Here is a 12,201-nt window from a genome sequence, read left to right as displayed (position 1 = left end):
GGCTTATTGAAGGTCGCCTTGCTCTATAAATTGCCGTTTAAAATAACCCACGCAACCTCTTCGGATCTGTTACTTTTACGCCATTGAAAGTAACAGTCATTCTATCATCTTATTTCTCGAATTCGGGAGTGATTTAACCGTTGCCTTGCTTGCTTCAGGTTGTCTAGCCATTTTTACTGCTTATGCTCTTGGGTCTTCTGGGCTTGTACGACACGCTTTGTTGCAAATCCTTTAGCCTCTGCTTGAAAATGTTGCCTAATTTGAAGTATTCGATCAGCAGGTATTTAGCGAGCGACTCCCAGAAAATTCTCTCGTCTACCCGAGAATATGAGGGAAAGAAAGGGTTGCTCTTTGATATGGTGATTGGTAAATTATCCGAACTCTTGGCAATCAGCTTTTCCACAGTTCAGAAAAGTACGGCTGGTAGAGTTTATGAGGCGGGTGGTCTGTTAACGGAGACGATAATAGGAAGTTGAGCTGAGCCAAGAAGATTAAATCCCAAACTTAAGCCATTTTGGTACACAGAAAAAAAAACATTTATCTATTTTCCGGCGATAAAAAAATTGTCATATTGACGAAATTCGATAAAATATAGTTTCCGCACCAAATGCATTGAAGTTCAGTTATACATTATTTAATTTTATTTTTAAAATGACATATACGCTTTCCGTAATAACTTATTAATAGTTTTAATCAATATCGAACCATTCTCCACCAATTTGGAAACAAAAAACAACAAAATAATTGTAAATAAGAACATTTTTTATCGATTGAAAAAAATGCATTCAACAATTTTTTTCATCAAGAAAATATTTTGTTTTTATCAAGCACAATGTGGAATATTTTGATAAATATTTTTGTCAATATGTGAAATATTTTATCAGTTGTATTTTTACTTTGTGATCAAATAATTTTATCGAATTTTGTCAATATGACATTTTTTTGTCGCCGGAAAATCTATAAATTTTTGATTGAATCTTTGAATTTATTTATCAAATGGCTAACATTGTTTTCTGTGTAAGATTATGTGGCTAAATCCAAATTTCAAAATTCCGAAAATTGGGAGGTACCGATCTATGGGGGCTATATCAGCACGTGGACTTTAACTGATTTAACTGATTTCTGGAGAAAATTTTTGTAGCCCCAATGAATTCAAAATACCAATTTCCAGCCATTTTGGTAATATTATTTTGCGAATTCCGTCAAAACACCGAAAATCGGAATGTACCGTTCTATGGGGGAAAGTTGTGCAGCCCCAAAGAAGACTAAATACACTATCTCAGCCATTGAGTTGGGATATTGTGGCCACAACTTTCAAAATACCAAAATCAAGAGGTAACGCTCTGTGGGGGCTATATGAAGACGTTGAGCTATACCGAAAATGTTCCGGTTTTATACACCCAACGAACACTAAGTACCAAAATTTCAGCCATTTCAGTAGTATATTGAAGACACAAACTTCAAAATACCGAATATCGGGAGGTTCCGTTCTATCGGGGTTATATGTAGACGTAGACATATACCGACAAATTTTAGGTGGAATGTTTTATACACCCCAAAAAGTCTGTGTCGGAAGGAACCGTTCTATGGGGGCTATATCAGCACGTGAAGAAGACTACCTCCACCATGAGATAAATCGATATAAAATGGTTTAATACTATTGTGAGATCGATTTTTTCTAAACATTCAGAATACAAAATACCACATTGTTGTCATTCAATTTGGCCTGTGCGTGTAGATAAAATACTTACAATCTGGAGGTACATTCTTATTAGAAATATACAAAAACATGAACATATATGATAATTTTCTTCGTGGAGCTTTTCTAACCATTGAGAATCCGAAATACCAAGTTACAGATCTCTTAATGACTTCACATCGAGTGGTAGATCGTAGTACTTTCAATCTGAGAACACGTACTACAAAATTTCGGACATTTCGGTAAGATAATGTGGCTAATGGGGGCTATATGAAGACGTGGACCTATACCGAAGACAAAATATCAACTTTCAGCAATTTCGGTGGGATTTTGACGCCATAAACTTCAAAATACCGAAAATCGGGTCTACCTTTCTATGTGGGCCTATACCGAACAATTGTCGGGTGGAAAGTTCTAAATCCCTAACGAAGACTTAATACCAAATGTGAGCCATTTCGGTGAAATATTGAGGCCACAACCTTCAAAATACTATTTAAAGACGTGGACCTATATCGAAAAATTTCACAACTCTTCAAATACCGAAAATCGAAAATACCTCCAACGACACATTACATATGGAAAGTTATACCCACTACGAAGACTAAATAACAAATTTCAGCCATGTTGGTGAGATATTGAGACCATAATCTTCAAAATACCGAACATCGGGAGGTTTTATACCCGAAACGAAGACAACGTACCAAATTTCAGCCATTACTGTGGGGTATTTAGGCCACAACCTTTAGAATACCGAATATCGGGAGGTACAGTTCTATGGGGGCTATTTGAAGGCGTGACCCTTTACCGAGAAATTTAGAGGGGAAAGTTGAATACCTCCAACTAAGCCCAAATATAAAATTTCAGCCATTGAGGTGGGATGTTGAGGCCACAACTTTCAAAATACCTAAAATCGGGAGGTTCCGTTCTATGGGGCTATATGAAGACGCGGACTTATACCTACAAATTTCCTGTGGAAAGTTTTATAACCCTAACGAAGACTTAATACCAGCCACTTCAGCCACTGCGGAGGGATATAGAGGCTAAAACCTTTTAAATGTCGAAAATCGGGAGGTGCCGTTCTATGGGGGCTATATCAAAATGAAGACCGATAAAGCCCATTTTCAATAACAAACATGCTAGGACCAATGTCAACTTTTGTACCAAATTAAAAAGCTCTACCTTAAATATTGCGAGCTGAATCTTCAGTTCAACAGAAAGACGTAGGTACGAACATACTGACATGGTTCTATCGTCTTATAATTTTATGTTGATCAAGATTATATCGTCACCATAAATGCCCGAAGACGTAACTCACATGAAAATCGAAATTCGTTTTTTGATGGGATCTGATACATAAAGCTAAAATACATGCTCTGGCAAAATTTTAAGCATCTACGTTCAAAAATAACGATCCTATTCACTAAATGACATTTCGGAAAATAGGATAACATTGCGGATTTTGTTGTAACAACGGATCCCAAAACCATGCGTTTTCGCGGTTTTAGTTTAATTACTTACTCCCATTCATACATGATTGATAATACTCCAAATACTCGCCCCCATAAGATTGATATTCTATAAAACAGTTTTTCATTTTATATCGTTTTTTTCTTCTCCTGTAAACTTTGGGTTTTGTGGGTTACGTCTTCGGGCATTTATACTTTATAGGGTCTCCGACGAATATACGGACAAGTTTAATATGGAGGGTATACCATATTATGGTGGAGTCAAATTTGTATTTTTCGAAAAAATTAAAATCAGAAATTAAGCAAAAATTAAAATTCATGTGTAAGACCTGTAGTGGGATTCTGTAACTCATTTTTGCTGTTACCGCAAAAATCGGTAAAATTAAATCGCAAAATTATGACTAAAAACATAAAGAAAAGTTGGCATCACTGGTTGTGTCGATAGAGGCTAGCGACTACTTTTTATTCGTCGTTAACTTACCGAAAAATTTCGTTAATTATCGAAATTATAAGCATTTTAATTTTACCGACAATTATCGATAACAGCAAAAATGAGTTACAGAATCCCACTACTGACCAATCAATATCAGGTTATCATTATGAACTTGTTTGCGGTCGATGACTTTAAGTGATAATAATTCCCAAATGTCTAACCGACTTTTTGTTTATATCAAACGTATTTTTTATTTCTATTTGAAAATTCAATATTTTTGGGAAGATTATATTTTCACTTTTATTTAATTTTATTTATTATTAAATTAAAAGCCTAAATGCGATCAATGTGTCAATGTGAACTAAAAATAGCTGCAATGCATGGTGAGGTGGTGCTAAACAGGTTTTATGAATGTGTAAAGCAAATACAACAACTTTCTCGTTGTTTACCTCTGCTTATGATAAGCAACAATTCAATGTTAAGGTGCCATCAGACCATCTGCTTTTTTACGTATGTTATGTAGCTTGTATATTCAAATGCAAATTCATATGTACAACAAAATTGTCATTTTACATACAGTTTATGATTTTTGCTATCATACCTGGTTATGTTTGTTGGTATGACATAACCTAAAAATATAAACAATAGCTTTGCCAAACAAACAAAACAGCTGTTCCCTTTATGTTTGCAGATGAGAATAGAGCGCGCTCTATTCGAAAAAATGTAAATATATGTTGTCATCTCATTTTGATTAATCAAAAGTTTTTTATGTATCACATGACGAGTAGAACTTACAGATCTGAAAAACAGATACATAACATACGAAAAACAGATGTCTGATGGCACTCTTAGCATTCTTTGCAAAGCAAAGAGGACATAAAAAACGGTGGTGGATATGATTTTCTTTAGGGGGTACTCAGCTTTGGGACAAATTTCTTATTATGATACATTTGCTGGATGGGCTTATTGACCTGTTTATCGATATAGAGTCGGTGGCAAAGAGAACTTATGAAGTTGTTTGGTGACAACTGAAACTATAGTCTTCCCTACCTCAACTAATCAATTTCATATTCAATTTTAGGGTGGAAAACATTTTGTTGTATTCAAATATTTGAATAACAACAAAATATTTTAGGGTGGATATGAAATTGATTAGTTGAGGTAGGGAAGACTATAGTTTCAGTTGTTTTTTTGGTTTTTATTAAGTTATGTCTCTAGCGAAATAAAAATAATTTGTGAGAAAGGGCGGCTGAATGAGGGATACCCTATACCATTCCGCGTGCATACGCAGGTAGATATTTGAAGATGTACACTGGACTGTCCCAATAAAGCAAAATTTCTTTATTAAAATGCTCACCGTTTGTTCAAAAACCCCTGAATATGAAATTTTATGGCGATTGGTTAAAGTTTACACGCTCCTGACCGATATTTTGAGGGTGAACAACTCTATTTTTGTTTTTGTTTCTTTATTGCATATTCTCATTGTTATTTAAAGTTATAAACAATGTACAATGCCTTAAAGAATACTGTTAATGAATTATTTTCAAATTAACTCACGGTTTGTTACAAACCAAACCACGGGATCTTCAAAACACTTTTAATCGGGCGGCACTGTTATATTGAGGAAATGCCAATGAATCATACTAAGTAACGGTTCTAACCGGTTTTAACATGACAAAGTCCTGGACCTATCTTGGTCCCTCTTTCGTCTCAAGTGGACGCTGACTTCTCCGTGGTGTCACCTGGGGAGCTGCTTTTAAGACCCGTTAAAAGTAGTGAGTTAACATGTGCCGCGTGTTCACCCATAAGAACGTTAAATACTTGGTTTGGGCTAGAACCCCATCCCGCCAAAAGACAGTTTACTATGAAACAAGTAAAAAAGTATCGGCTTTGCCGACAGAGATATACCCTCAGCCTATGTGAATTGAAACTTTCATTTTGGACTTGTGCACAGAAAACATAATACCGCTGTAATAAGGACAAACAAATTTAATCATCTCGATATTCATAAGGGCACCTGGCTGTCTCCAGATCAAAGAACAAGTAATCAAATTGATCATGTTGTAATAGATGGAAGACATTCGTCCAGCGTGTTGGATGTACGATCGTTGCGAGGCGTAAACATTGATTCGGACCACTACCTTGTTGCAGCAAAGGTACGTACCCGTCTAAACGTTGCAAATAAAGCACGAACAAACACAACGCGGAAGTTGGACATCGATAGGCTGAAAACACATCAGATAGCCACAGCATATTCCACTCAACTAGCCCAATTGCTTCACGCGAGCACTCCTTGTCCCGATAACATAACAACACAATGGCAACATATTGCCCAATCCATGCAAACAGCCGCAAAATCCATACTTGGATTCCAGAGACCTCCACAAAGGAATTCATGGTATGACCAGGAGTGTCGTGCTGCTACCGAAGAGAAAAGTGCGGCATATAGAGCTACTTTACAATCAGTAGCAACGCGTAGCGCACGAGAGAGATATCGGGAGAAAAGGTGAGAAGAGAAACGTCTTTTCCGCAAGAAAAAGACAGAAATGGAAAATCGGGAGTGTGAAAAAATCGATATGTACAGGAGCCAGAATGAAGTCCGAAAATTCTACCAAAGAGTGAAACATCAAACAGATGGCTTTGGTACAGGCACATCCTCCTGTAGAGACCACCAATGTAATTTGGTAACTGATACAGATAGTGTAATCAGGATATGGAAAGAACATTTTTCAAAACTGTTGGTATCCAATAGCAGCGAAGACGACGAAGATACCACAGTCCCAATCCCAGAAGATGGTATTGAATGTATACCGCCCAGCCAAGATGAGGTAAAGACAGCAATCAACCGCCTGAAGAATAATAAAGCAGCAGGAGCCGATGGCTTACCAGCCGAGCTGTTTAAAACCGGAGGCGACGCGCTGATAAGGTGTATGCATCAGCTAGTTAGCACCATCTGGCAGGAAGAACGCGTACCCGACGATTGGAACCTGAGCATCCTATGTCCCGTCCACAAGAAATGAGATAAGACTGTATGCTCCAACTATAGGGGCATAAGTCTTCTCCCTATTGCCTATAAGATAGTATCAGGGATATTGTGCGAACGTCTAAAGCCAATGGTCAACGAAATAATTGGACCATACCAATGTGGCTTTAAACCTGGAAGTCCACCATTGACCAGACATTTACCCTGCGGCAAATCCTAGAGAAGACCCAAGAGATGCAGATCGACACATTTCACCTTTTTGTCGATTATAAAGCAGCATTCGATAGTCCCCTCCGATCAAAGGTATTCCACGCAATGTCTGAATTTGGTATCCCCGCAAAGCTCATCCGGCTTTTTAAGAAGACTTTAACTGATACTAGGTCCTCAGTTAAAATTGGAAAGAACCTCTCCGAAGAATTTTGTACCAAAAGAGGTTTCAGACAAGGAGACAGCCTTTCGTGTGACCTATTCAACATTTTGCTGGAAAAGGTAATACGAGATGCAAATGTCAAAAGAAATTACAATTTACACCAATAGCCACATGTTACTTGCCTATGCTGATGACATAGACATCATGGGACGATCAGTAAAGGAAGTAACTGATACCTTTAGGAAGGTCGAAGCAGAATCTGCGAAAGTGGGTCTGGCGGTAAACGGCGAAAAGACCAAATTGATGGTGTCGACGCGTAAAGCGTCCATAGAGCTCGGACCAACTGTGGAAGTTGGTACCTACAATTTTGAGGTAGTTAAAGACTTCGTATACCTCGGCACTGCCATAAACACAACAAACAACATCAATTTGAAATAAGAAGAAGAATTGTATTGGCCAACAGATGCTAGCTACTATGGTCTAAGCAAGCAATTTAAAAACAAAGCCACATCTCGTCAAACAAAAATAACACTATACAAAACGCTGATACTACCCGTGCTAATGTATGGCTCCGAAGCATGGGTACTTGCGCAAGCAGATAAGGCAGTGCTTGGTGTGTTTGAGAGGAAAATTCTTCGAAAGATCTACGGGCCGATTTGCGTTGACGGTGAATATCGACGTCGTATGAACCACGAGCTATATCAGCTATACAAAGACATGAATATAGTTAAACGTATCGAGATGCAACGATTGCGTTGGCTAGGCCATATCATGAGAATGAGCGATGATGAACCCGCTAAAAAAGCGTATAAATACGAGGCACATGGCGGTGCACGCAGAATTGGCAGGCCTAAGCTTAGATGGAGCATATAAGTGGATGAAGAAATGGAAAGGCGCGGTATTCCAAAAAGTCAAGCAAACAACAGAGAGGAATGGAGGTCTTTTCTTAGTTCGGTCTATGGAACAAATGTTCTGTAATGGCCCAACTAAGTAAGTAATAAGGACAACAACAAACATCATCGGTATACATTTCCAAAGGATCTTAGAACAGACCTTAAAATGCACTTAGACACAAATGTTGAACTTTTGTGGAGGAGTTACCTCCATTTTAGAAGTTAAACTAAATTTGGACAATATATTAAGAGATCCGAAGTTTGGACCAAATTTGTTCAAGCGATATTGTGCATACCCTTTAAGTGACATTTTTCAAATATTCGGGGGAATTACCGGAAGTTGCGGACCGGTATTGCCTATCTTCGAACTAAAAGTATGACAACATATGAGGAAGGCCAAATTTTGGACCAAATCGGTTGATCCGTTCGAGTGTTATCTTGCGCTACAACCACTACACACGGTGTCATAGGGTTTTTTTTGCATCTTTCAGGCCATTTTCTCAGTAAGTATGCATTTGCCCCTAATGAGACATGTGCCGTCGTAAGCGGGGCAGTGAATACAAGTTTCTGTGACAAAAATCAAAGAGATTCGAGAACAGGTCCCAAAACTTAACTTTTCCGAAATTTTGTGTGGGATGTACCCGAAGGAGTGGACCGATTGAGTCCACATTGAAACCTATACTAAATTTAGTAGAATTTTCACTATATGCAAAGTATGGACCAAATCGGTTACTCACATAGAGCGCAAAATTTTCCGAACATTTCCGAACTTTTGTGGGGGAGGTACAGGAAGGAGTGGACCGATACAACCCCTCTTCGAACTTAAACTAAGTTTGGACATTTGGACATTTCCCGATTTTCGGACTTTTAACGGTTGTGGCCACAATATTTATTTATTTATTTATTTCAGTCTTTAGAACATACATTCCTTACAGACTATGACTTAAATGTAAGAATAAATATAACTATTATTCAATTAAATTTAGTTAAAAACAAGTAAGAACAGACTATAGTCGGACGGGGCCGACCATGTGATACCCTATACCACTATCCCTGTGGTATAGCTGTTATAAGATGTGCATTAGAAATTTTACCAATTTTCACACAAAAGTTTTGATCAATTTAACCCGCTAAATATTATCCGATCATACCGTTGACTTGCACGCTACTTCTTCATCTCAAACCAAAACTACGTTTAAAATTTCGCGCCGATCGGACTATTATTGCGACCTACAGAGCGGCTACAAAATCGAGCAAAAATTTTGTTTTTGGTCCATTTCATCCCTTTAACATTTCACGATCATCGCCAAAAACTAATCAGTTCTATTCTATTCCAAACCCGACCTCCATACTAAATTTCGTGACAATCGGTCCATAATTGCGGCCTCTAGCTTGATTACAATTTTTAATGGACGGACAGACGGACGGACGGACGGACGGACACACATCGCTAAATCGCTTTATCTCGTCGAGATATGAAGTTTGGTATACCACATGAGGGGTCTACGACGAATATTTCGCGGCGTTACATGAATTTTTGGGAAAACAAACTTATTATACCCTTTTCCACATTGTGGTATAGGGTATAAATACAATTTAAAGGCATCTTTTGAGTTGCAAAACTCTATATTTTGTTTTAATAGCTTTTGATAATTTAAGCTGGTTTCATTAATATAACAAAAAGCTCGCGTTAACGGACTGTGGCACCCAAAATGTCTGAAATTTGCAATTTGGTCTTCGTTGGGGATTTAAAACTTTCCACCTAGAAATAGAATAGAACGGTACCTTCCGATTTTCGGTATTTTGAATGTTGTGGCCTCAATATTCCACCAAAATGGCTAAAATTTGGTATTTGGTCTTAGTTGGTCGTATAAAATTTGTCATCTGAATTTGGTCCACTTTAATAATGACCCCATGAAACGGTACTTCCCGAATTTCGGTATTTTGAAGGTGAAGGCCTCAATATCCCACCGAAATTGCTGCAATTAGGTATTAAAACTACGTTGGGGTTATAAACCATTCCACCTGAAATTTGGTCGGTATAGGTCTACGTATTCATATAGCCCCCATAGAAAAGTTCTACCCGATTTTAGGTATTTTAAAGGTTTTGGCCACTATATCCCACCGAAATGGCTGAAATTTGGTATTTAGTTTTCGTTGGTGGTATAAAACTTTTCACCTGAAATTTTTCGGTATAAGACCACGTCTTCATGTAGACCCCTATATAACGGTACCTCTCGATTTTCGGTATTTCAAGGCTTTGATCTCAATATCCCCCCCGAAGTGGCTGAAATGTTTCGGTGTATGTAATAATAATATGATTTTATTCAAATTTGGTCTCTGATAAGGTGTGCCTTAGACGAAATCGCTGCTCTTTGTTGTTTATTTGTTTGTTTGTGCCACAAAATCAAATAAAAAATTGCATACAAAAATATAAATAACGGTATCAGTCATCGTTTTATTCTCTTGCCATAATGTTGTTATTCTTCCTCGCTGCGTGTTTCTTCCTTCTCATAGTTTATCTATATAAAATAAATTTTTCATATTGGGAAAAATATAAAAATGTGCCCCGTGTTCGTGGTCAAATATTTTGTGCAAATTTTATGGATATTCTTCGATTTAAAACTAATTTTTGTTTAACTTTAAAAGAAATCTACGAAGAGCCAAACTTTGCCCATGCATCTGTTGTGGGTATTTATGGCCTCTACAAACCAAGCCTACTGATACGAGACCCAGAGCTCATCAAGTCCATTCTGATAAGGGATTTCGATCGATTTTGTAATCGTTTTTCAAAACCGGATCCACACATCGATGCAATTTCAGCCAATAACATTTTCTTTGGCGATTATAAATTATGGAAAGAAATGCGTACGAAATTTTCACCCATGTTTTCAAGTGGCAAATTGCGAAGCATGTATCCACTGCTACTGGCAGTGGGAGATAATATGACAGAACACCTTAAGCAACAGGGTGAAGTCTTCGATTTAGAAGTAAAGGATTTATGTGCCCGTTATACCACCGACGTAATTGCCACAACAATATTAGGTTTCTCTTCGAATTCCTTGGAAAATCCCGCTGAACAAATGAACATTGAAACCCGTAAATTGGGTACATTTGATATGCAAAGAGCTTTAAATGTTATGCTGATTTTCTTTGCTCCCAAATTGGTGAGATTTTTTGGAGCGAAATTTTTTGATAAAGATTGCATTGCATTTCTTAAAGGCTCCATGAGGCATGTTATCAAGGACAGAGAAGAGAGTGGCAGCACACGCAACGATTTAATAGACATTGTTATAAAACTAAAGCAGGAATTGCCAAGCAATGAACCGAAGCATGTTAATCCATTCTTGGACATGATGTATTCCCAGGCAATTGTATTTTTGACAGCCGGTTATGAGACATCGGCCACCGCAATGTCATTTGCTCTTTTCGAACTGGCCAAAGACAGGGAAATTCAAGAGAAACTAAGAAAGGAAATCGCTCACGCCTTTAGAGAGGCCAAGGGAGCGCAGCTATCTTATGAAGCATTCAATGCAATGGAATATTTGGACATGGTGGTCAGTGAAACTCTACGAATGTATCCGGTTATACCAATACTTGAAAGGAAATATGGCAAAGCCGAAGGCCCAACAAACCCATATTCCTTAATGCCATATTGTGATTATGCCATACCCGAGGGTATGCCTGTTTACATTTCCGTATATGGTCTACATTATGACTCCAAGGTAATTTTATTTAGATTATTTATTTCATTGGAATAATTGTCTGTTTTTGATTTTAGTATTGGCCTGATCCTACGAAGTTCCAACCAGGACGATTTTCGTCGGAAAATAAACTTTTGATAAATCCTATGGTTTATTTGCCAATTGTTAATGGCCCTCACAATTGTATGGGCAATCGTTTGGGTCAAATGCAAACTAAGTGTGGACTAGTACATGCACTTAAAAATCATTATGTACGAGTATTCGAGCGAACAGCGCAACTTGATTTCGATCCAAAGGCCTTTGTTCTGCAAATGAAAGGTGGCATGTATTTGGAATTTGTCCAAGATAATATGTGTGCGAATATAAATGGGGAATAAATCGGATTTTAATGATCCAAGAGTGTTTTTTTTTAAATAATGCATGTCAAACAAGTAAGAACGGCGCACAGTGGTTCAGGAATCGATTTTCCTGGCCAAAACCCCAATTTTATGTCGTAACCGATTGCTAATTTCTATATGGGATACGATAGTAAACATATTGAAACTAAGGAAATCAAAAAATTAAGTCAAAGATTGGAAGGTGTGGGCGTTGCGTGCTCCTAAAGACGACAATTTTTCGCAATTTTGGAAAATACGTAATTATTGCAAATTTTT

At 37.6% G+C, this 12,201-nt stretch overlaps 1 protein-coding gene across 1 annotated transcript; it reads left to right on the top strand.

Annotated features, from left to right (window-relative positions):
- Positions 1-10,447: 10,447 nt before the first annotated feature.
- Positions 10,448-11,925, top strand: LOC141386637 (cytochrome P450 6g1-like). The gene is made up of 2 exons (XM_073955552.1): positions 10,448-11,569; positions 11,626-11,925. Exons 1-2 carry the CDS (start codon positions 10,448-10,450, stop codon positions 11,923-11,925), a joined length of 1,422 nt encoding a protein of 473 aa, XP_073811653.1.
- Positions 11,926-12,201: the final 276 nt, after the last annotated feature.

Source organism: Musca autumnalis, unplaced genomic scaffold (genome assembly GCF_047663935.1).
Source record: "Musca autumnalis isolate F117 unplaced genomic scaffold, ASM4766393v1 scaffold_5, whole genome shotgun sequence".
In the NCBI taxonomy this organism is placed as follows: domain Eukaryota; kingdom Metazoa; phylum Arthropoda; class Insecta; order Diptera; family Muscidae; genus Musca; species Musca autumnalis.
This window is presented reverse-complemented; position numbering and strand designations above follow the sequence as displayed.